The sequence below is a fragment of the Microchirus variegatus genome, assembly GCF_963457635.1.
Source record: "Microchirus variegatus genome assembly, chromosome: 9".
Lineage (NCBI taxonomy): Eukaryota > Metazoa > Chordata > Actinopteri > Pleuronectiformes > Soleidae > Microchirus > Microchirus variegatus.
Window position 1 is genome coordinate 11,944,898 of NC_139810.1, and position 26,352 is coordinate 11,971,249.

Consider the following 26,352-nt stretch of genomic DNA (forward strand, 5'->3'; position numbering starts at 1 on the left):
TGTGTGTGTGTGTGTGTGTGTGTGTGTGTGTGTGTGTGTGTGTGTGTGTGTGTGTGTGTGTGTGTGTAAGCAGATAACTATTGATGCATAATTCGTGCCCTCCTCAAGTAAAAATAACTCTCCGCCATTACTTCCGGGGTGTGTAAATATATATAAAGCAGCTGTATTGTGACAGCAGATAAACAGTGAGACACATTAGGGGCGACCAGGCAGAAAATTGCCAAGAGTCAGAGAAACACTTGAGAAGGCCATCAGCAGAAATGTGTATAAACACAAACAATGGGAGAAACAAACACCAAGACAAGTAAACACAGGGACAAACAAATTTGCTCTGCTTCAGTGAATCTCAGCACTGAGCTGGTAGAACAGACCGGGCCAACACTGGGCCTTAGGGTTTCTTCACTTCATTCAGATTCAGGGAAACAAGAAAAAAAAATAGTAGTATAATGTAGTAGGTTAAAAAAAAACAAAAAAAAAGGTAATGAAAATGCATTTCCAACCTTGTTTGTTAATTCATTTATTGATCACATTGTCAATTAATGATAAAAAAATAAAATCTTTGAGTAGTGCAGCACAAGATTGACAGCAAAAACATGAGAGAGCAGCCAAGTGGCAGCTCCAGACAGGAACTTTGATTATAAATTACATTTTTTTTATGCGTGTGTAAAACTGCTTTGCTCGTAACCATATACAATACAGTAGGTCAGTCGTCCCAATGCTCAGATGTGATTTATCGGCGCGAACCAGCAGCAGCAGGCAGAGCAGACCTTCATTTTCATGGAAAAAATAAATGTAGGTTGTAAAAGAGACTACGGCCAATATCAGTTTCACACAGGCAACACATGATGAACGGCTTTTGTTGTCGTTACCGATCCGTTCATCCTCCCCCAACACACTTTGTTACTCTATGTAATGTGTTTCCTAAATTTGTTCTTTGCTCCCGTCGTAATAACTAAATTTGCCAGAGGTCATCTAACAGTGAACTGTAACTGTGGGTCATCATGAGCTGCTTTGTCAGTAGAATGTCATAACTCCATGCAACAACAATACCATAATGAGTAATGACCTCATGCTGGTGATTGATGAGACCTATATGTATCAGTGGATTATCATATATCTGTTGTACAAAAACTAGCTCTGCACCCTAGATGATCTCCAATTTATTTTTTTAAGTTATTTTTGTGGACCTATTTTTTGGACAGGACAGTTGACACACATCAATGGACCACCAGCAAATGGGCTCTTTGCCTATCAATTGAGCTATCTGCTGCCCCGGTCTTTGTTTTCAAAACTGTTGCATTCATCCTCACGGATGCTGATCTAGCATCACTTTAAGTCATTTGCCAGACTTTGAGTAGCTCCCTCTTGAGGCAAAGGTTTTACATACTTCCTAAAACTGTTAGAGGTAGAGTTGGAGATCCTGGAAAAACTGTCCGAGAAGGCTACGTTTTGAATACAGACGTCCCAGCCCTTCCCGAAAAATCGTCTTTCATTTGCAACCAACACCTTGTTGTTGTCACCTTTTCTGCCATAATGTTGCTGCAACTGTCTTGTATCTCGTTGAACATTTAGCAAGCTAGCATAAGCTCTGACGTTGTCCTCTGAGCATGCATGATTAATGCATGAAGAGGGGTAAATCCATGAGATGAAATGTCTTCAACAAATCTACAAGTTTCTACTGATAAATGACATTTGGAGAACTATGCCGGGATGAATGAGATCCAACATGTTCAGTATCACCAGGAGACAGTGTTTCTGATGAACAGGCCATATATAATTTATAATAAGTCTACCCAAACGGATCTTGTATTCCCAGATGTCAGAATATTAATTAGCTCTTGATGGACAAAAGAACCCATACAGGGACATTACAAGCCCAAAAGAAATCACATTTCATCAAACTGGGGAGACATTAGGTTGGACAGGCGCTGTTGGAAAACATTTGTGCTGAAAGGAGTTGTACATCATGAAAAGGAACTCCATACCTGTATCCTAGAGACGCAAAATAACAGCACAGCGAGGAATGAGAGAATAAGCTCCACCACTATGCACCTCCTCCACTTTCCTCTGCCCACACTGAACAAAAGTATGTGTGGATTAACACCTCAAGAGTCACCTGAAGACCCACCTTAAAGGGAGAACACTCATACTCACCACTAAGTTGATGGTCGAGCCTACGCTCTGTAAGGGTAAGGTTAAACCTTGTCATTATGGGTAACTGAAACACTTATTACATGATGGGATTCTGACTCTGAAAAAGAGAGTGAGACTGACTCTGACCCCATCTATTACCTCAACTCTTTCACCTTGGAGCATAACAGGAACCACACCACCTGCACTGGCATCATATATTGCCCTGGATATAAAAACTGAGGTGCAGAATTGTCCATCATGGACCTCATTACGAGTGATACTGATCTGCTTGAAATGGAGCATATCATGATTCTTGCCTCGACGACTCTCCCGAGTTGTAAACCTTCGTCTTATGATCTCCACTGTCCTTTGTTGCAGCGTTTTTTTGAGTTTGGTAAGCTTTTCAACCCATGCCCCCTATCCTCCTGGTTCACCTTTATTTCTGTCACCAGTGGAAACACATTGCAACACACATTGTTGGTTATTCAGTGCAGTGATATTTGAATCTGATATCTGATGACTTTCACCTCTCTGGATCACTTTGTTCGTCATGCGTCAGCAACACATTGTACTGAAGTGTTTATTTCAGAGGGGGGTTTTTTGTCTTAAGTATAGCTTAAAGTGTGTATTGATTAAGGTCGGATGTGGTGATGAAGACTGTGCCTGAGTGAAGTCATGTGAATCTGTGGAATGACATCTTCATAATGTATGAGCCAGTGCTTGTTCTGCATCAGCTGCTCTGAAACTGTTTGACTTGAGGCACTGACCTTTATAATAAGTGAAGTCCCTGTTGCTGACTGTACTTTTCTTTCTTTCTTTCTTTCTTTCTTTCTTTCTTTCTTTCTTTCTTTTTTTCTTATCTTTTTCCCTTCCCTTTCTTATTTATTTTCCTTCCCTACATCAATTCCTTTCTTGGGCTCAGTGGGAGAGCAGTTATTTCCAATTCAATCAATTTCATTCTAAACAGAAGGTCAAGGGTTTGATCCCCAGCTCCTTATGTCTACATTGACAATGTGTCTCTGTGCAAGGCACTTAACCCCAAGTTCCTCCTGAATGCTGTGCTAGCAAAGAGTGAATGTGTATGATAGAAATGCATATGGTATGCATGCTGTATTTCTTTAATAGAAACCCATATTTAACAAATATTAACAATTATACTATATATTATATTATATTGTAATTATTAATAATATAATTATAATTGTAAGTAATTAATATTTGTTTCTGTTAATTTGGTTTATGACATGAGACTAATTTATATTTTTCTTAATTTGTCTTCCATTTTATGCCCTTATCTCACATTTCCTATCTGAGAGCATCATTTGCAGCCACGGATAGGACTGAGATTAAGGTTAGGATTTTCAGTTCTCTTCCGTGTCCTCCTCTTTGCTCCATTCAACCCATTCCTCTGCTCTTCCTCCTCCTTCCTCTCCTCTTCCTGACCTCCTTAGAGCCAGTAAAATACATGCAATAGATCCATGATGTATCGCTGCGGAGCAGGCTTTGTAGCTTTGCATCATTGATAATCATTAGCGGGCTGTGTTGGGCCCCAGATGTACAGAAGGTGAATATAGATATGTGGATCAGCATTAGGTTCCGTGCGTCTAATTAGAGGATGAATCACCGTGATCAGTGAGTTGTTTGGATGGTCGTATGTTTCTGTCAAGCCACCTCATTACACTTTAGGTCCTACCAGCACAGGTATGCACACATACAGATGCCCATTTACAGCCACGAGCCAACCTCTCAATGTCACTGCTTGAACTCTGCATTCATCTCATCAGCCAGCATCTCCACATGGCTCTCCCTTTGTGATCACATTTCCCCTGTGCTCACGCACTCGTTATTCCCTCAGCAGGTCAGTTAGCAGGAGACAGGCTCCCTCTGGGTGTGTCTCTTTGCTATGTGTGTCAGAGTTGCAGCTTTCCTTCCAGCAGTGCTATAATCAAAGCTGGTACATAGCTCACAGCTCCGAGTCACCCAACTTAGAGACTCTGGGGCTGGAGGAGCAGCCTGCCACTAATAGACTCTGCAGTGTGTGTGTGTGCGCGCATGTGTGTTAATTATTCAAAGTGAATTAAAGCTTAAAGATGCATCTCCAGATGCCTCTCTGATCGCTGGCGTGTTTAATGGAGAGAGACAGATGAGATGAGAAGCGAAAGGTGGAGCATCCACAATAAAACATTAGGGGAGGAGTGAGGCAGTGGCCTAGTTGTTGGAGAAGAAGCAAGCTTGCTAAAACAGCCACGGGTCTCATTTATGAAAATGTACACACACACACACTGCATACCAAAAAGGGGAGGCTGTCTATCTTCCTGTGGGTCTCCCTTTAACAGATATTACGCAGCCTGCAGTTCAGTGCACATGTCATGCAGCGGACAGACCAGAGGAAGAGGGCAGTTTGATGAGAGGAGGAGAAGGATGGAGGAGTGGGAGGAATATGTTTAAGTATTCAGGAGATGAAAGGATTCTCAAGGGTCGTGACACCACCTCAGTCGTTGTGTCTTTTTATCATCTACTCAATAATTCCATGTCATTTAATGCTATCTGTCCTACTTCCTCTCGCTTAGAAGCTTAACTGTTTACTTTAGAGTTCCAATACTTACTTCTATTTGCAGAACATAAATACACGTAGGAAATATTCAAATGTCACTGGTGATTAAGTTGCAGAGGATTGAAAGCCACCTTTCATTTTATATCGCTCTTCATTGCTTTTTTCCTAGCGTCTATTTATGGCCTCCCCCATCGCTACATACAAGAGGGTAAACTTCACATTTTTGAGAATAAACTGAGCCTAGTGTATGTATATGAATATCAACAGTGCAGTCTGACATGTATCCCTTATACAGTATGTTTTCATTTGAAATCATGGGGTTAGGCTCATGCTATTTCAAGAATTTAGCAAACACAACATTCATTACAATATTAAAACAATGTTGTTGTTGTTTTCGTTTTTTTTAATTAAATGTTTTTCTATACATATCTACAGTGATGAGGTACCCAAATAGTTGTGCAACAGGTGGCAGCAGCACTGATATATAAAAGGTTTCTTGAATGCATCAACATGTGTGTTTGCAGAAGTAATGACATTTATGAGGTTCATTAGATGCACCTCTAAGCTCTACATGCTGTGAACTCCACTGTCACTAGTTGTCATGCTCTGACTCTTTCCCGGATTCAGCAGCAATCTGCATTGTTTTTGTCTTTAAACAGCTGATTTGTTTTTAATTAATTATTAATAATGTACACTCAACAAAAGTTGCCCCTAAATGAGCAAATTAGGGCTGTAATCAACCAAAGAAACTCTTGGTCGACTAAAGCCCTGAAATTTCGACCAAAAATCGACTCATCGACGGGGGTTTTTTTATTGTATTTTATTTTGAAAAGAGCCGCACCAGCAAAGTACCTGTGAGGCTGCGGCTCTTAATTTGAAAAGACCCGCAGCCACGGCTGGAGTTCAACAGAGTCTGAAGACAGCTTTTTTTCATTACGTTCATCTGCGCAATATCATAACCCGTGATATCAGAAAATAACTAGTAATATCAGCACAATAACTGTTGAGGAATACAGAGCGAGACTGAACAGCGCAGCTTCGCGGCTGAGACACAAACAGACAGCGGGACGCTGCCGCTGTTGTGGGCAGGTGTGCCTGCAGTTATAAAACCAATCAACGATTATTAGACTAAAACATTGAAATATGCTAATAATTCTGATATGTTCATACTCAAAACGGACGGAGCAACCTTAGCTTAGCGTTTTTTAATGATATGTCATGTTTGTAGTATAGCTGTGAAAAGCAAACTGTTGCTTGCAAATTTTGCATTCCACTTTTTTACCGTTATCTATTTTTGAAAAATGCTGCCACACTGCTGATGTCTTTGACATGGATGTGACAGGAGGACTGACTGTAGCCTCAAATGAAAAGCTCAAAATTCACGTCTAATTAATGGCAACGCTAATCTGTGACCCACTGGGCTGGACTAAACCAAAATAGTGGAAAACAAGGGGGGTGTTCTCTAAAGACAGACTGTTACCTGTAAAGCACGGGTGCTGTAAAACACCCCTATTAGCATGTGGTACTTTCCTCCTAATGAAATTCACCATAAAAAAAAAAAAATTAAAAAAATTAGTCGACCAATCACAATTTTGGTCAAGCCAGAGCGTGTCGACCAATTAGTCGATATGTGGTAGGCCTGCTACTAGCCAGTAGTAACCATGACATCACCCACGATCAGAGCCAGCGTTTCCCAATGCTGAGAGGTGTAAAACGTCCTATAAGAGAAGATGAATCAGCTAAAGTGATTTATTAGTTGACCTGTAATTCCTGTCCTTTATTTTTCTGCCCTTGTTTGTTCGGCACTTATTTTCCCTACTCTGTAAAGCGGCCACAATTACATTGAAGTGTGATTATTATTATTTCTTCTCTCTCCCACCAGTGGCTTAATAAACCTCACTCCCATCTTGCTCATGTGCCACTCAGGCACACGAGTAATCATATGTGGGAAATTTGTTTTGAAAGACTTTTGATCGTGTGGAGTGTCTCGGTGGATAAATGTAATGGCCATCAACCCGCTGAATGTTGCACTGAGGAGGAGCAGGAGGGGAATTAACCTGAGGTGTCAAGAGACTTCAATGTTTTAACAGAGCATCAGCACAAAAGAAAAGAATAATAATAATGAAAATGCAGTCATTAAGGACTGAAGTGTAGTGGCAATTGTAATATATAAGATGCTGCTCGGTTTCAACAAAAACTTCAAAGCGATTTATTATTTTTGTCTATCTTGCTTGTGAATTCCTTGACATTCCTGAAGTGCGCAAAGAACTGGAGTGGCCCTATATACAGTGCTGGCATGTTGGTGTTGACGGTGTTTCTGCTTGTTGATAGCTCTGTCTGTAAAGAATGAAATGAACAGTGCCCTTGGAAGTGAAGTTTTGCCTTTTGATACCATATGCTTTTTGAGGAATACAAAGACTTCAAAGCAATGCAAAGAAAAATAAGATTTTTCCGTTGTTCGTAGTGAAAAACAACAACAATAATAATAATAATAATATAATAAGTTTTGATACCTAAAGTTAAGGACACATTTTAAAGGTGTCTTTAATATTCAGCCCTGCGGCTGTATCACCTTTGACAGATCCACCAAACAAGAACTGACAGATCTCAAAGGCTGTCGAGGAATGCTGCATTCTCTTTGAAGGAAATTTACATATGATTCACAAAGAGAGAGAGACTTCTGAGCACGCTCCTGGTCTCAGAAATGTACTCGAACTCAACTTCAAGTCAAATCAGTTCAAAGTAAAAAAAAAATCATTCCAACATGCAAGTGTGTATAAATCAATCTTTTTTTTTCTCCTTGTAGAGCACAATTCACATAATACATGTATAGTAAAAGTAACCGGCAAAACCCTTTGTTCTTCTCCGCATGTTGTCTATTGATCAATAAATCGTACAAAGTACGAGCTGCATCTCTGTGGATGAATATTACAAGCTTCATGTATAACGCATGCTGTTGAGTTCATAGTGTGTCCTTCCATTGTCGGCTGACTTTGTTGTTACTATAGCGCAGCAGCAGCAGCAGCAGCGTGAACTCCTTTCAGGCTGAGACAGTAGGATTCCATTTGAGCTTTGAAGAGAAAGGTAATAATAACCTGCTTCGATTGAAATTGTCAAGTAGCACAATTAAGAAATAATCAAACTACCTTCAGATTAAGCTGTAATTAGGTCAAAGTGCTGCTGATGTTTGTGTAAAAATAAACCAACAGTGTCTCAGTTCACAGCAACAGAAAATAATTTAGTGTTTTATCTGTCGTGCCTCACACACATCTTGCTTCATATCCCCTATAGTAGCTGGCTACCAGAGAGTGGGTGGACACTCCAAAGGGCTTCTGACGTGGTTCAAAGTATCTTTTATTGAATAGAGGAACTCGTAGTATAGTGCGATGGGGTGCCTGCCCTCCTTCCACCTGAGACTATACAACTGAGGTTCATTTGAACAAAATAGATGAAAAGTTTTTCCTTTTTAAACAAAGCGTGGGGGGGGGAAGAGTCAAAAAAAAAAAAAAAAAGGCGAACAAAGATGAAACAGGTCTCTCGCAAAGAGAAGCGACTGCTTTCAAAAGTTTCCTGCCCTCGTGAATTTTGCATGCTAAGATTCTATTTTACATAATTTACTGTGAAGTTGTCTGTATTGTGTGTTGCTTAAACTCTTCCAGATTAAGATGTCTGTGCTCTCGCCTTGAGACTAATAGTAGAGAAGAACCCAAATGCGTGCACTCAGTGCATTAATCATGGACTTCCTGACCTTGAAAAACTGGCTGGGTGGGTCACAGAAATCTCTTCTTTTTCACTGGGTGATGGTCTAAAATGGGTATTTGGAGTCTGGTTTTGGCTGGTTCCCACATGACAAGGAGCACTTAGTCAATTTCTGCTCACACGATTTTAACAGAATTCATCAAATTGTGGTGGGGGGGGGGGGGGGGGGGGGACAGAGCGCTGTTTAGTGAGGACATCCGAAATAACTTCTCATTATCTGTCATGTATCTACTGTGTCACCCACAGGAATACACACAGACTGCGTATCTTTAGAGTCTCCTATCGATCCACCAACTGATTCTAATCAGCTACATCCTGCTCTTTGACCGTCCGGACCTGATAGCATCCATGATAGACCCACAATCAGCCTTGGTCCTCATAGATAAGACTCAGTGCACTGCTATTCTAATGGAGACGTGTGTGTGATGAAGAGCTCTGTACAATCTTTTCCCAGCAGTCACAGCCTTTTTTCTTTTTTTTTGGTACAACAGCTCGTTAGCTTGATGGTCTATACTATGATGTCGAACCGTTTGGCAAATGCAGGCATTTGAAATTAATTTGTTTTATTTTATTTTATTCAGTGGGCACAAATGATGAAACGAATGTAAACAATATAGACTTAAACAATCAATAGTTTTGTAGTATTTATTTAGTGAGTAAAGAGGCCTGGGCAGAAAGCCTGCCTATATTATTTAGTTTAAGCTGCTCTCATTCATCCAGAAAGAAAAAGAAAAACACCTCTTTTAATGGCATTGATTCTGAATCTCACCCCAACAATAGAAGCATATCTCCTCTAAATCAATCAATATCCATATTTTCTGTAAAAAAAATTGTTATTTTACTTAATTCTGAACATAACTTGCTTGATTTTACTATCAAATGTTAGATTAAAACTCCTATTAGCATTCATAAAGAATGGATTACTTTGATCATGCAAATAATGTATATTAATACTCTGACTGTGAAGTAGTTTCACTAAAATGTATATAGCAGCTTTGTAATTATAGATTTTTGTTGATACAGACAATTTTGCAGCAATCACATACTGTGTAAAAAAAAAAATACCCAGGGTATTCTGCTCATATTTAGTGAATTTCTGTCAACTCGGTCTCTGGCCCTTCAAACATGACAAAGTAGGCAAGACTGCAAGGTCTATTTTGTACATCGATCCGTCCGACAGTGATCGCAGCCGCTCTGGCAAATGTAAAAAGTAGAACTCTGACTGACACATAGCTGATGGTGATATTTATTCCTCTGCAGTACAGCAGTAAACAGGACACACGGGTCCACCAATAACTGCTGTACTGAAACTCAATGTGGTGTTTATAGCTGGCAAACGCTAACATTAACTCCAAGGGCCATGGCTATAAAGATATAACACTCGAGTCGGAATGTCCGGGCGTCTCTGTCACTTCTATCACCTGACTCTCAATATCAGATCAGATAAAATCATAAGGTTACACCTTCTTCAGTCTGGGTCATGAGGAGATGCCTTTTTTGAATAAAAAAAAGAGAAAAGGACAGGTATAAACATCAGCCAAACTAACAATGGGAAGAGAATTATTAAGTCCCATGTTCCTCTATAAACATATTTAGGTGAAAGCAACAGGTTTAAAGCAACAGTTTTATTATTTATTATTTATTATATTTATATATTTATTATTATTAGTTGTGGCCAATAAATGACTCAAAATTGATGGTGGTGTAAGAAAAAGAGGAGTTGTCTGTGCTGAATTTCAACTGGAAATATCCTTGTCACTTTTTAGCCCTACACAGCAAACAGACTTTCTGCTGAAGTGAACAAAGCTAAGGGGTTTTACACAGTGGCGAGGTCAGTCTTGACATTAAAGTTAAAAGCTTCCGCACCAAATTAAGTTAGATTAGATAAACATAGAACTATACTGAGAAACAAACCATGGTCCATAAGGTTTCCTTCCTGATTCTTCATGCCACTTATCAACATGTCTGTTGATTCAAATATGACCGCACTAGCCCAGGCTGTTGCGTTTCAGTGGAGATGTGTAATTTCAGGGGACTCGTCCTTTCCACAGAAAGGGGATTAACTTTATGGCTTGTTTGGAAATGTGTACATTAATCAATGCGGTTTATTTACAAGTAACATTATGCCTGTTAGGTACAGTGCAAATGCCCATTTAACAGCACACTAAACCTAATTAAGTTTAATGCTACTCCAAGTAGCCTGAGTTTCCTCCAATGAGCCTTTCCCAGAAAAGACACAGTCTTGACTAAAGGTGCATTTGCACCAAATGCTAATTGAAACACACATGCAATAAATATTAAATATGAAATTAAAGATGTTGTCTTTCTTTGCCTCTTTCAAGCCTGCTGGCAACAGCAATGATGCAAACAATTCATATATCGTTCACTTTAAAATTTGAACTCAAGGACAGTTACAGGCTACTAGTAGTGAGTTGTGTTCACTCACACACACAAGTAAACACAACTATAATCTTTGTAGCCTTGCTTCATGATTTGTGTGAATGCGCCATGAGAAAGAAGAGAACTGCATTATTCATATACTACATAATACACTGCTCATATGAAACACTGTCCTATAGCACAGTCCATCTGCTGCAGTGATCATATCACTTCATGTCTGGCCCAATGTTTTCTGCTCTTTTTACATAACAAGATTCACAGCAGTCAGTGCATGGACGACCTTTAAGAGAGTGTTGTCCTGTAGATGAAACAGCTGGAGGATTCGGAGTGATAGGTGATAAACTCCCCTCCCTTTTGACCTGACTTCACTGGCTGTGAGACACAGATACACAGGGAGAGGGGAAAACGTAGCCAAGTTATGAGGAGAGAAAGAAAAATGCTCAGGAGGAATTATTAAACTAAATGTGAGGAAGTGTTTCCTGAGATCTCGGAGGATACAGCCCCATACAGCTTGTCTGTGAGTTGATGGAATGGCGAGATCTACTGGGACTGCTCCCATGAACCATTGAACATTATAGTGGTATTCTCTGGGGTCTGTGTGCCTGTATGTGTATGTGTGTTACTTTGTGTTAGATCCATCCTTTAAGGGTACGACTATATACGTGTCTAAAACTGAAACATAGCTCATCAGATGACTCTTCCTCTCTCCTGGGAGATGTGGTCATCATATCCAAGCTTAGTGTGGATGTGTGTGTGTGCGTGCGTGTGTGTGTGTGTGTGTGCTGGTCGATGGGGTCTCGGCCCTTTCCTTTCTGAATTGGTTCATTGGACTGTAACGCTAATCCTTGGAGACCCTCTACGCCGTGGTGACCCCCTTGACACTCACACCCGTAGACAAACACACACAGGCTTCCTCATCCATCATACTTGGAGGATGTCAGTGCCTCAGTTGCGGTGGCCTCATGGGTGAACGCCACCAGCCAATCGGGGCTGTTGCCTCATCTCTGACATCAGCGTCCGCATCAGCGTGGATGTGGATGTCTCCATGCTGATAAAAAAAAGAATCAGTTGAAGTTGTAGGAAAGAAAAAGGGTAATCAGGTGATATGATGACTCTAGTTGTGAATATTGTGTTCTTTTATTTTCTTTCATCCCACACACAAAACCTCTGAAGCATCAGGATAAGTAAACATAATTCTCCTGGCTCCATATACAGGTGTAATGTGTTTCTTGTTCTTTGTCTCTGCACTATTGTTGTTGTTGTTGTTGTTGTTGTTGTTGTTTTGATGGCCTGTGCAGCGTCTTCATCTCCTAACAACATAATGTTGCAGCAGCCACAGTCAAGAGCAGGGGCTATAAGAAGAGAGGAAAAGTCAATATGAAGATGCTGTTCAGCCTCATAAACAGCTGGAGTTCCTGGCTGCAGGCAGCGTTGTGGTTAAATAAACAACAGAGTAGGTAAAAAACAAGGGGGAGGAAGGATCAGATGAAAGAGATTTGGAAGGTGAAAGAATGAGTCAGAGGGAAGTTAGTTACCAAATCTTGGGAGTAATGACTGTAGTATTCTAACCTTTTCCTTTCTTATATCAGTAATTGACCTCTTTATCCAGCACATGAGCGTCGTGGGGCTGCTGGTGCCAATCCCAGCTGACATGGGGCAAAAAGGCGGGGAAACACCCTGGACAGGTCACCAGTCCATTGCAGGGAAAACGCATCGAGGTGGACAGCCATTCGCACTCACACTCGGTCAATTTACTGTCCAATTAACCTCTGCATGTTTTTGGACTGTGAACACCCCCCCCCCCCACTCACACACACAAACATACACGGAATGTAAAATAAATGCAGAAAGCCCTCTTGTTAGGACTGAGTTTCTGCTAAGTGACAGTGCTAACCACAGTGGCCCCCTAATGTTACATACATATAGCTCCCTCTGATGCTAGAGGAAGTGTGTCTTTTGCATCTCTTTGTTGAGCTCGTTTTATTTAAATGAGCGCCCTGTGTTAATGTCAGTGCTGTGATATGCAAATGAATTATTTACACTGTGTAATACAAAATGCAACAGTCATGTTTGCAGTGCCATGATCATCCCATCACCACACATGTAGTATTTTTTGTCTGTCTAATGGCCCTTTTCCACTATTGTCCCAACTCGCCTCGGCACGGTTTAGGTTGCATTTCCACTACAAATTTGTACCTACTCAACATGAGTCATCACTGCACGGCTTCTTGAAACTGCGGTGACTTCGTTACACAAGACACACAAATGAGTAACTAGTGACTTGTAAATCAGTTGTTTTCAGTGTAACTGAATCATTAGAATCAGTTCATTAAAACGCTTTGTTTAGTACTTCCTCCATGACCGGAGCACAGACTCCGTCTGTGATGCAGGTCAGCAGTTGTGATCAGCAGTGCTGTCGCTAAATGCACCAGACTCCTCTGTTAAATATTGAGGATTTAGACATTTTCCTGGTAATTGTTATTAACCCATGTTTTTAGGATTGTTAAGTGTTTTAAACTGATCTACAGTTTGGCATTGTTCTCCTTCATTTTTGTGTCGGATGTCTTCCTGTGACGGCACTCTTACCAATCATTGCCCGGCAGTCTGACTATGTCACGCATAATTCCTAATCAGCATAATTGGAACCTTTGCCAGAGGTGGAAACACGTCACTTTTTTAGCTCAGCCCCCACACCTTCCTGACATGAATTCTAGCAAATCAGGATACATTCATGGGCCATGACACAATCTAGTCTATAAGCTATTGTATGACTCACATTCAACACAAAGCAACTGTTTATGCACAGGCTTGTGTGTACAGACATACAGACGCAAGATGCAGCTGACAAAGACATTTTCTTGTTGCTCGAGAAACGTTCAGGTTTATCTTGGCAGCATGGAAGGCTAACTTAAAGTATTTTTTACTCTCTCAAGGCTTACCCTCCCACCTTTGATCACAGTTTTCTTGTATTTGGCCCCAAGGCTACTATAAAACACTCCACAGGCCTTAGAGTGCACTAGCTTACTGCACAGAGCCAGAGGGGAAGATTTAGACTGGTGTGTGTGTGTTTGTAGTTGAAGTTAAGTGTGTCAGAATAGCACAAATGTGTATGTTTTTAGTTGGTGTATCCACTGTGTTATGTGCATTTTGGGCATATGTATCTAAAGGTGAGATAGTTTGTGTCTGTGTGTGTGTTTGTATTGCCCATCGGGGAGGTAGTTCGGAGAGATATAAGTGGTGTGTATGACTCCCGTGTTGCAGCGCTCCACCTCTGCCTCGCTCTGCTGGGATCCTGACCTCCTAGACTCTCATCCCCCACTTTAATAAATGAGTGTATGGCTCCCAAGACCTTGCATCGCCTCCTCATCTCCTTCCCCTCCTTCCTTTTCGCTTCACCCCTCCTCACCTCTTTCTTATCCGATGGTTTATGTCGGCTCATCCTCTGCATCACTGTTCATCCCCGACTTACACTGCAGTAAATTTATATCTCAACGAGGTGCTTCTTTGTATGTAGCAGCATCATTCAGCGGACAACGGTAGCAGACAGCCTCCACTGGACATCACTGTTCAATGTTGTGGAGTTGTATTAACATGATGACAACATGACATGGACTCTCAAATGAAACGTCTGTAAACGAGGTGTTATTAGGAGAGAGAGAGAGAGGTAAAAGGAACATAAACAAGGTCAAGTGTTAGTGTGAGGATGAAGGAAAAGAGAGGAGTAAAAGTGAGGGATTACAAGAATCCCACAGGTAAAAAAGATTGTTGTGATGTATTGTGTGGAACCGCTGTGCTATCTGATGCAGACTCAGCTCCAACACCTGTCACCACTCCTAATGAAACAACTCCCACAATCCTCTGCTCCTGAATCTTTTGTTCTCTCCCCTTCCTTCCTTTGTGTGCGTGTGTGTATGAGTGCTTCTCCCTCTCTCTTTTTTTTTTTTTTTTCCTCGACATGCGTTTGTGAAATTGTGAGTCTTTGTGTGAAAGCCCATGTGTGGGGAAGCTCTTTGTGTATGTGTGTATCATCGTGTTCCTCAGAGGGATTTCATGTTGTGCTTTTTATCCTGACTGATGCATCAGTAATCAGGAACAGACATTAGAGGTGTGCGTACGTGTGTGCGTGCATATGTGTGCGTGCATGTGTGTGTGCGTTTGTTTGTGTGTGTGTTTTCACACCATTTCAGTCTTTATAATGTCCATTTATTCAGATGCTGTTCTGCTACCACGTCCTTTCAGGCAACAGCATGCAGGACTACATGTGTGTAGGGCTTGAATATCTGCTTCCCTTTGTTCACTTTCATCTCCTTTTTTGTCCAATGTGACTGACTAACATACATTAATGGTAACACTTTGAAATAAGGGTACATTAATTAACATTACTGAATGCTTTTTAATCTAATCTAATTAAGCTAATGTTAATCACAGTTAAAAGCTATATTAAATGTTTTAAGTAACTGTAAATATCTTTCTTTCTTGAGTTCTTTATTAAAGGTATCTGTGTCTCTGAAGTTGAAAATGTATTTCCCTTCAATTAAGCATACTTTACCTTCATTAATGCTCCCTGCGATCTTTAGTGTAAAGTCTAAAACATGTATTCCTTAACCGTGTATGAAAGAGTTCAGCATAAGCATAACTTAACTATAATTAAGCCTTTGGGAAAATACTTACCTAACATGCTTATGTACATTATTTTTTTTTTTTTTTTTTTTGAAACTTTTTATTTGTAAGTATTTTTTCACATTATCCACACAATATAAACTGTGGAAAAAAAAAAAAGAATAATAATGTAGGACACGAAACAGAAACAGCAAACACGTACACAAAAAAATAAAAATAAAAATAAACAGGAGGTCATGGGATAATCACTTAATCATGGCAATCTCGCCTATCTCCAAGGCGTAAAAGAAAAACGCTTGTGGTGCAATGTCTATACCAAATCTGTCTGACTAGCTAAATAAACGGACCATTTTTTCCATCGCTTTTCACCCAACTCCTTTTGAAGTCGTATGGAGTAAGTCATTCTTTCCAAAAGATGCAACTGCTCAACAGTGTTGACAAAGAGACCAACAGTAGGGGCATTTTTCTGAAGCCAGCACTTTGTGACGGCCTTTTTACTTGCTGCCAGCAAAATCTTTAAGAGGTATGCATCATCTTTACTTAGCTTATTAGGGAAATAACCAAGATAGAGAGACAAGAAAGTTACACTGATATTGAAGCCCAATGTTTTTGTAATAATCGATGCCACTCCCTTCCAGAAAGTCTGAATAAGTGGGCAAGACCAAAAGACATGGGCATGATCGACCATAATGTCCCCACAGTCCCTCCAGCAGCCTAGCTGGGTACCAGTTTGTTTAGACTTCTGTTTCGGGGTGATAAAAAAACGAATCAGGTTTTTCCAACAGAAGTCCCTCCAGGTCCGGGAGTTGGTGGAGGAAAACTGTGTTGTCCACGCATTCAGCCATATGTCTTCAGTTATTACAATGTTCAGTTCTTTTTCCCATCGTTCCTTCACATAGTCTGTAGAGTCCTTGTTCAGAGATATGATACCACAATACAACTTGCTTATCAGACCTTTGATGTTCCCAGAATTATATGCATCAATAAATATTTGAACAATAGTTGGCATTTCTCTTAAATTAGCACCTCTTATCTTTTTACAAAAGTAGTCACGAAGCTGCAAGTATCTGTAAAAGTCTTGTCCGCCCAGCCCGTATGTTTGACATAGGTTGGTAAAGCTTTTAAACCCGCCCTTTTCAGTGGTCTTACAGATAGCAGTAACACCATAATATACCCACTGTCTATACCTATGATCATGCAGTGCTGGTATGAAGTCAGGGTCGTAGGCTGGCCATCTAAGCTGTCTAATGTCTCTTTGGAGTTGAAAACATTTAACAACTTCCCTCCATACTTTTAGTGATAGATTAACCCACTGATTCTTTACTTGTATAGTTTCATTCTCCCCGTCAACAAAGCCAAGCAGTGATTGTATTGGTGAATCCGTTAAAGATAACTCCATAGTTTTCCATTTGGCAACATAGGATGGGTTACACCAATATACCAAGGGCCTCAACTGAGCTGACAAATAATATTTTCTTAAGGATGGGAGTGCCATGCCTCCCCTTTCCTCCGGCAGCTGGAGGGTAGAGAATTTTACCCTTGGTTTCTTTTTATTCCAAATAAATCGAGAAATATGCCTATCCCATTCTCTAAATTGGTTCTGGGGAATTTCTACTGGAATCGATAAAAAAAGATAAAGTAATCTGGGAAGAATATTCATTTTAACTGATCTAATTCTACTGCCAAAGTCGAGAGGGAGGAGGGCCCATCTAGTGAGGTCATTGTATATGTTTTGATTAACTGAATTATAATTAATAGCAAATAGTTGTGAGAGATCCTTAGGTAGACGTACTCCAAGGTAATTTATATGAGTTGAATTCCAATTAAAATTATACCTTGTAATAAAGTCTTGCGTAGGAGTATAGTTAAATGTCAAGACCTGGGTTTTGTGTACATTAAGAACATAACCTGAATGTGTCCCATATGTTTCTAACATTTTCATTAATATAGGTAAGCCAGAGTCCGGGTCCAGGATTGTGACTAATACGTCGTCTGCGTAAAGTCCTACTTTGTACTCCTCACCTTCCATGGATATGCCTTTCAGTCCGTCTTCCTGCCGAATTGCTTGAGCTAGAGGTTCAATAAACAAATTAAATAGACTAGGGCTGGCTGGGCAGCCTTGCCTGCAGCCACGTTGCAAAGTTATTGAGTTGGAAAGACTCCCGTTGACTTTTACTCTTGCGGTAGGAGAAGAATAAAGAGCTTGAATACAGCGTATGAAATCTTTACTAAAGCCAAATCTGTTCATCACTAAATAGAGAAATTCCCACCCAACCGAATCGAAAGCTTTTTCAGCATCCAAACTGAGGATCATTGAGCTAATATTTTCCTCCCTAACTTGCTGAATAATATGCAAGGCTCTCCTAATGTTGTCCTGAGTTTGTCTATTTTTCATAAAACCTGTTTGGTCTTCATCTATTAATAGTGGCATTGCAGTTTCCATTCTTTTGGTTAGGATGGTTGCGTAAAGTTTATAATCCGTGTTTAAAACACTAATAGGTCTGAAGCTACTACACTCCGTCCTGTCCTTTCCATCCTTAGGGATGACTGATATAAAAGCCTCGTTCCAAGAAGGGGGAAGAGAGCCTTCTTTTAAAACATAATTGAAACAGGTTACAAGTAAAGGGAGCAGCTGTTCTTTTATGGATTTGTACCATTCTGGGGGGAAACCATCGGTACCGGGTGACTTGTTAGCATTAAGACTTGTAATAGCCTTTTCTATTTCTTCTACTGTTATTGGGGAGACAAGTTTATCATTAATTTCTTTACCAAGTACAGGAAGGTCTAGGGAGTTTAAAAATTCAAGTATAGTCGTTTCATTACTATGTTCTTTTTGAGAATATAAAGATGTATAATAATTTTCAAAAGCCGTTTGTATACCATCAATACTAGTAGTAATCTTTTTTGTAACAGGGTCTCTAATCTTGTGGATTGTATTTTCAGCTTGTTGTTTTCTGAGCCTCCAAGCTAACAGCTTTGTCGCTTTAGGGCCTGAATCGTAATATCTTTGCTTCATAAATCTAATATTTTTCTCAACTTCCTCGCTTAATATTTTATCTATTTCTTGCTTTAAATTTCTGATTTTATTTATGATACTGGACTCTTTATTGACAATTTGTGTTCGCTCTAAATCTATTAATTCTTCCTGCAGTTTTGATAATTTTGTTGCTTTTATCTTTTTCAACATTGATGTCCTGGCTATGATTTTGCCCCTGAGAACGGCTTTAGCTGCATCCCATAGAATACTAGGATTCACATCTCCGGTATCATTATCCTGTAAATATGAGTTTAAATCAGACACTATTGAATTCCTAAAAGCAGGATCGTTCAACATACCGGTGTTGAGTCTCCACAGTGTTTTGCGCTGTTTACTGTCTAAGTGTAACGTCAGATAAATTCCAGAGTGGTCCGAGAGGTCTCTCGGGCCCATTCTACAATCCCTTACTCTATGTAAATCCCCACCATACATAAAGCAATAGTCGATTCTAGAGTGAACTGAGTGTCGCGCAGAATAAAAAGTGTAGCCTGGGACCGATCCATGCACAAACCGCCATACATCATTCAGTCCAAGGTCTTTTAGTACTTTATTTATATATTTCTCAGTAGTGTTACTTTTTCTCTTTCTATTTGTTGTATCTAGTAGGGGTTTAAGTAGCATGTTAAAGTCTCCGGCACATATTAGAGTCCCATATGTTTCAGAGGCTATCAAATCAAACACCTTTCTGAAAAATGATTTATCACTCCCAGGGGGGGCATACACATTAAAGAGGGTCACTTCTTTTTGATCTATTTTTCCTTTAACGAGAATGAATCTACCATCTTTATCACTTATTTGGGATATAAATTCGAATCTGGTCGAATTTGAAATTAGTACAGCAACTCCCCTCCGTTTTCCGTTTTTAAATGAAGAGTAAAAAGAGTTCCTAAAGCCCATTTTTTTTAGTTTTTCGTGTTCAGGACCAGAAAGGTGAGTTTCTTGCCAAAATGCAATGTTTACCTTCTCCTTTTTTAATTTAGTTATCATTTTACTTCTTTTGATCGGATTATTCAGCCCATTTACATTCAATGACAGTATGTTATAGTGTTGGTATTGCATTATGTGTATTCACCGCACATTGCACTTGAAATATCCCAGACCTCAAAACACAGAAAATAAAGTAGAACAAGAAAACTAGAACTATAAAACAGAACATCAAACTGAGCTTCCAACAAGTAAGGTGACATGTCACCTCGACAGTGAGGGGAGCAGGCCACAAGGTGGGGCCCCTCTGTAGCAAAAAGTGTGAAAAAAGAGAAGAAAGAAAGTCTCGTGGCTCTCTGTCTGTACGCACCGTAGGTATCAGCCTTGTACAGTGTATTTGTTAAGTCAAAAGAAAATGCTGGACAGGGGTTTAAATGTTATTAATCCTTGTAGAGGGTAGCCTTAATCCTCGGGTTTATATATATAACAAAAAAAGAAGCAGACCATGCAAAAATAAAATAAAAATATGCGAGTGACTTATCTCACCGTCAGATCCGATAATGAAAAAAAAAAGACAGTTAAACCGTTCACCCGTCCTCCTGTGCTGCTCCCGACTCCGTCCTGCGGTACTCCTTTAGTTTTTCCTGGATCTGCCTCTGGTGTCGGTCCTTGTCTCTGCCGCGACGGGTCTCCGTTGTTTCCCAAGGGAGCAGCTGGGCCAGTGTTTCCTCCGTAACACCTGCACTCTTGGTCCCGCGAGTAACTTCTCCCACGGTAAATCCCCGCTTGCGCAGATCCTCCGCAGCATGCACCGCAGTGTTGTACATGACGGTGCCCGTTGCAAAGAAGACGCGCATCCTGGTTAGTGGTGTCTGGAAGCGTATTCCCCTCTCCTTCAGCGCCTTCTTGATGGGTGTATATTCCTTCCGCTTGTTTAGCACATCCGTCGCATAATCATGGTCAAAAAATACTCGTTTGTTTTGGACACGCAGTTCCTTTTTCCAAGCTGTATGGAGAACTTTCTCCTTCACTGAAAAACGGAGGAACCGGACCACTATCGAGCGTGGAGGGGCACCTGCAGGCGGTTTTGGTGCCAGAGCGCGATGAGCGCGCTCTATACCCAGGTCACGGTCCCTATCTAAGGGCAGACTGTCTCCGAGTTCGGTCTTAATCAGGTTTTCAACGAAGGTTACAGCGGATGTACCTTCGGCGTCCTCCGGGACGCCATATATCCTAACGTTGTTGCGCCTGGAGCGACCCTCAAGATCAGACACTTTATCCCGCAGAGCTCGTTGGTCGCGAAGCAGTTGGTTGAGGGCGTCCTTCACTCCAATGTCCCATCTTTCCATATCGGCCATGTTTTCCTCCATCTCATCAACGCGTTTCACCGCGCCCTCAATCTGGCCCTCCGTAACTTGCATTTTCCGATCTATTTCAGTGGAAAAATCCTCCATTTGTTTTTTAATGTCCTCCCGAAAACTGGCATGGAAGTCGGAGAGGTCTTTTTTCAATTCGGCACGGAACGCTGCCATCCCCGCGGTCATGACTTCGCCCACGGCTACACGGATGAGGGCCAAAGTATCGCCTTCTCCGGGGCCGCCATCTTGACCTGCTAAAGTTTCGCTAGCCGCGACTTCTTTGTCGATTTGCCGATCGGCGTTGTTCCTTAACCCATATCCGCATTTCCTACTTTTATCCCCATCCATTCTTATTCAGTGTGTATCAATTTGAATGAGCAAAAACGCTTGAATTAGGGGGAATTAAAAGGCTGGTACCGGAGCTCTGTTTCTAAGCTGTCATGCTGTGTCGCGCGCCACCGGAAGTCCCTTATGTACATTATTGTGAAATCTTTGTTAAGCAATGCATGACACTTCACAATGAGGGTCACGAGGAGCAATAATAAAGGTTAACAGTGGTCAATAAATGCTTAATTATACTCTTGTATAATAACAAATGCTTCATACGTTATTAACCCTTCAATAATGTATGAATTAATACCTGGAACAGTGGAACTTGGCTTGAAACTGGAGGGTTGACTGGTTTGATTTTGATCAAGGGGGGGCACATCAGTGTACTCCTAGTGCCAGTCCCAAGCCTGGATAAATGGCAGTGTTGCTTCAGGAAAGAACATCTAGTGTAGCAAAAATCAATACCACATCAAATATGTGGATCACTGAAAAAGCAGATGATCCACTGTGGTGGATTTGCCTCAATGTAATGTGTATACTGTAATGTAACAGTGTATTTTGGTTTGCTATTTAAGGTGGCACTATCTTCCCCCTCCATACGTTATCTATACTACATATTCTGTAGGGACGCTGCAATAAATCCCAGATGACGTTGGGTGAGATGTTGCAACCTAAGAGCAAATTAAGAGTCTGATCCCGACCCACCTGCCCACACAGACACAGGGAAAACATGTGGAATCCTCACAGAAAGGCCTGGTCAAACATGGATTTGATCCAAGAACCTTCTGGCTCTGTCTGTACATTAACTGTTTTTTTTATCTCCTTTTGTTATTGGAAAATATACCTTTGAGCCACGCAGCTATCCTCAATGCATACTTGATTTGCTACATCGTATAGTCTGACAAGCATATACTTCCCCGGTAACACTGACTTCATCAATGTACAGATCCCATCCACTATACGGGAGCTTCTCTTATATTGGTTAAATAAATTTCTTTAAGAGCCACCTACCTGTGGTTTGATTTTCAGTTAACTTCTCTCAGGCAAGGCTTCTTTTCTTTTACACCTTAAGAAATTATAGTGTTTTTTTTATATCTTTCAGATGTTTTAATGTAATATTACATGGTCAGCATCTGGTTTTTGGGGGGTTTTTTTTGTGGGGAACCAGCTTTTTTTATTGACACCATTTTGCAGGTGCGCCTTTGCTGCATCCTGGGCTTACTGCCACCGGAGGAAACTGTCACTGGTGTTAAGAAATACACACAAGCCAGAGTGTTTTTTTTTGTTTTGTTTTTTAGTCCCTGTAGCAGTATGATGGTGCAGTCACAGTGCTGACACAACACTTTCTGCATTATCTGACGTCTCCTTCTTGAACTGATATATCAAATTAAAGATTAAAAAACAAAGTTCTCAAGAGTTTTCTTTGTGGTTTCCAAATGCCACGTTTTGTTCCAATCCATTATGGCATCATATGTGATCTGTTTGAGCGTCTGTGTTACAGTGACGGGAGTCGATGCGTCTCTTGATATTGCTATTATGTCTGTACCTCTCTCTCCCGCCACATCTTTTCTGCCAATCTGCAAGTCATTACTGATGCTCCATTACACAATACCTCAGCATCGCAAAAAAACAAAACATATCCAGATCGCTCTGCAGAGCGTGAGCCTGCTGGTATAGTTTAACTTTAGGTAGTCATCCTTGATTAAATAGAATGCAGTTCCCGGTGATTTATCATTGCATGAGTAACCGATCACTATCCCAATAGGAAAATAACTGCTTAATAGCTCTCGGAGTGGAATATGACTTAATTTAAGTTCTACTTTGGCATTTGTGTGGCCTTGATTGTTTACCACATCTCCAGATGAACATCAAACATACATATATACATAGATTTAACTCTAGTTCAGTGGTAATTACAGATTTTATGATCTTGCAGAGGCTCTTAATATTCAATTAATCTCCAGAATCTCTCTTCTAAAGACCCAGCCCTTTTTTTTGTCAGTGGTGATTTTTATTAGGGTTTCACACAAACAAATATGCTTAAAGTCTTAGAGCAGTGATTCTTCCTGTGAGTGACTGCCGTTATCAGTTTACTGATAACACTTCAGTCATGCAAGCTGATCGTGACAGTCGAGGTAAATAAAGGAGGGGCGAGTAACACAAAATATGGTGCAATTAAACGTCATTACATAGCTTAGAATTCAAATGAATTAGACATCATGAGCAGTGATGTATCATCCGACAACTGCATGATTTATTTAGAGATGAAAAAAAGAGAGAGAGAAGAAAATCAATTATTTTTACAGCAGTCAATTTGGTGCAAATCTGTGAAAGCCAAATTTTTCTATTGATTGAAGCTGTCGAGTGGAAGTACCCTCTCTTATCCTGTGACTGTGGCTGTTTTATAGTTCAGCCTGATTGAATTAGCGTCCGCACTCCTCCGAGACGCCGCCTTCGTCTCTCATTTTTTGTCCGCGCTGAAAAGAATTACAGCATCCTCAAGTGTACGCTTTTAGAGACAAAGTGTGCATGAAATCCATAACAGCTTTGCTAATGTTTAGAAAAGAGGCTAATTCAAAAAATGTCTTGTACTCGGCTGCTGCATTTAATATTCCGTGTTCGATATGCAGAGCAAAAGTTGGTCTTCATGACTGTCAATGATTTTTTTTCCTCAAGAAAAGAAAATAATCATTCTTCGAAATATTTGTAATTCATTATTTTATTGTATTTTTACTACAGTGTATCTTGGCGTGTGTTTCTCCATTTCCACATCATTCTGTCAAAGCCATATCTGCAGACCGCTGACAGCCCTCTCCGTTCCCTTTCCACTCACGTCTCAATCTTTTTATTCTTATTTCCCTCATTTCCATGCAGGAGTGTCCTCAGATCCTTCCCTCCACCCAAATCTACATCCCCGCTGGAGTCATGAGGCCGATCACGCTGCTGGCCCAGAACCTGCCGCAGCCTCAGTCTGGACAGAGGAACTATGAGTGCATCTTTCACATCCAGGGCAACACGCACAGTGTCCCTGCTCTGAGGTTCAACAGCACCAGCATACAGTGTCAGAAGACCACGGTAAGACTATAGCACAAGCTAACCCGATGAATGTGAGTTAGTATATTGAATAAGGGGCTTGTTATTGACTGATTACCACCTCAGCCAATCCTAATCAACTTCTTCACTACTCTCACCAAACCCTGCTTTTAAATCTGTCAGCAGGAGCTCCGTTTCAGGACAGCCGTACTGGTTTAACCATTACGGAGGCTTTACAGCTGGTTAGCTTCGATGTGAGACAGAGGTAGCAGTAATAGACTGATGTGGTAAGGACTTAGCCACAGGGACTGACTGTCGCAAAAGCTGCAGTCTCCTCATTCCTGCCTCTAATCCCCAAGTCAAACTGTCCCCACTAATGGGGAGCAACAATTTCAGCAATGTTAATTTCCTCAGCTCCAATCAGGTCATGAGACAGAGGGGAGGCATTTTAATGACACCAATTATGACTTACTTAACGAGACATATGATTAACATGAGAGCCACGCACCGCGGCACCCTCTCACACTGATAGGTCCGCTCACAAGGAGTTGCAGTTGAAAGGCGGCGGGAGTCGCGAGTGTGTGTGTGGCCTTGACAGCTTCGCCCGCCACCTTTTTTCCTCCAGCCTGTCACACACTTGTCACACTTGCGGGTCATTTAGCCAGCTGCCGCATTACCACTGAGCTCAGAGCATGTCGATGATTCGTGGCTACTTGCTGTGTTTGAACTATATACCCAGTCACCCACTCCCTCCCCCCACAAACGCAAAGATTGAGCTCTTGTGACACTGGAACTCGTTCTGCCTCTGATTTCAGATGGTGAAACGGAAAAAAAGTTCTGTTTTTTTGAGTAAAGTTGTATTTTTTTAACATCATAATGATGGCTCCTGGAGTTCTTTTGTGCTTAGGAAATGTAAATTATGCATATTAGGCAACTTGTGTGACAGTAATTGCTTCATGTAAGTCAGCTCTATTAATTTTTAGCTTTTTTTGGGGAGGGGGGGGGTTGTTATTGCATGTGTTAGTCACATTTAACTCAGTCACATGACCTCTCGAAGGCCTATTTAAAAGTGTGAGCTGCAAAAAAAAAAGTAATTTTTGGTCACATCAATGTCGTCTTTAACCATTGCGTTGTTTCATCTGAACTCAGACGTGGTGGGACCATTTTAAAGAGGCCAAGTCATTGCTTCAATTACTGGCATTATTGACTTCTAAAAGGTCTTCACGCTTCTAAAAATTGAGATAAACTAGTGGAAACCACATCTGTGTGTTAGTTACTTCCATTCAGTCTCTGTTGGTCTATTATATTGCTCTGAAGAACTCCCACGCCTCAGAAACGCCCGCACTTACCCGAGGAAGAAGCAGGTTGCATCCCCAGTGTTTGATGTGCGCGCACACAGACAAACACACAACTCACTCATTACTACTGAGACCTTTCTCAGCAAATCTCTGAAATGGATAAACACATGCACGCACAACCATTTAATGCTTCGTATTGTGCACGTTTTGAAAGGAGCAACTGTTCTCTCTGAAAGAGGGAGAAAAATACAGTGAATATACAGACCTAGAAACTACTGTTTGTGTGTCTGTGTGTGTGTGTGTGTGTGTGTGAGTCTCGAACCATTCACATGGTGCTGTGAGGGAGCAATCTTCCGTCTCTCCACGCCCCCGCCTCTCTCCTCGTCAGGTGGGACTGTGATAGGATCCAATTAAGGGAGCTGTAGATAAAATGATGATGAATTGCAGTGGTGTGGTAGACTGATGGACACACACACACACACACACACACACACACACACACACACACACACACACACACCGGGCAAACCACTAAAACACACAAGAGGGACGAGACAATGTCGATGCAACAAAGAGTGTGATGGAGGACATGAAAAGGGGAAAGAGAGAACGTGAAGAATGAGCGGAACAGAGACAGACTGCTGGGGTCGAGGTGCTCGACAGACGACAAGAAAGGAAATAAACAAATGAGGTAGAAACAGATGGAGAGAGAGAGAAACTGCACGTGGAATATAAAAGACGTGTACGATGAAGAAAGTGATGCAGCAAGAGAAAGAAATCGTGATCCGTGCAAAAGTGAAAGGGGGAGACGAGATTAACGAGAACAGCAGAGGGTGAAAGGACAAGAGGGTGGGAGTTCCAAAGTGGTTCATATAAACTTATTCAGGTGAACTGTACAGTGTAGTC

At 41.0% G+C, this 26,352-nt stretch overlaps 1 protein-coding gene across 1 annotated transcript in view; it reads left to right on the forward strand.

Annotated features, from left to right (window-relative positions):
* Positions 1 to 26,352, forward strand: part of LOC310932382 (plexin-A1-like) — a gene marked incomplete at both ends in the record, with an annotated part of 220,644 nt that overhangs the window by 111,913 nt on the left and 82,379 nt on the right. The window contains one exon of the mRNA XM_083895692.1: positions 23,990 to 24,190. Within this exon, the coding sequence (XP_083751818.1) occupies positions 23,990 to 24,190 (201 nt within the window). The remainder of the gene's footprint in view (positions 1 to 23,989; positions 24,191 to 26,352) is intronic.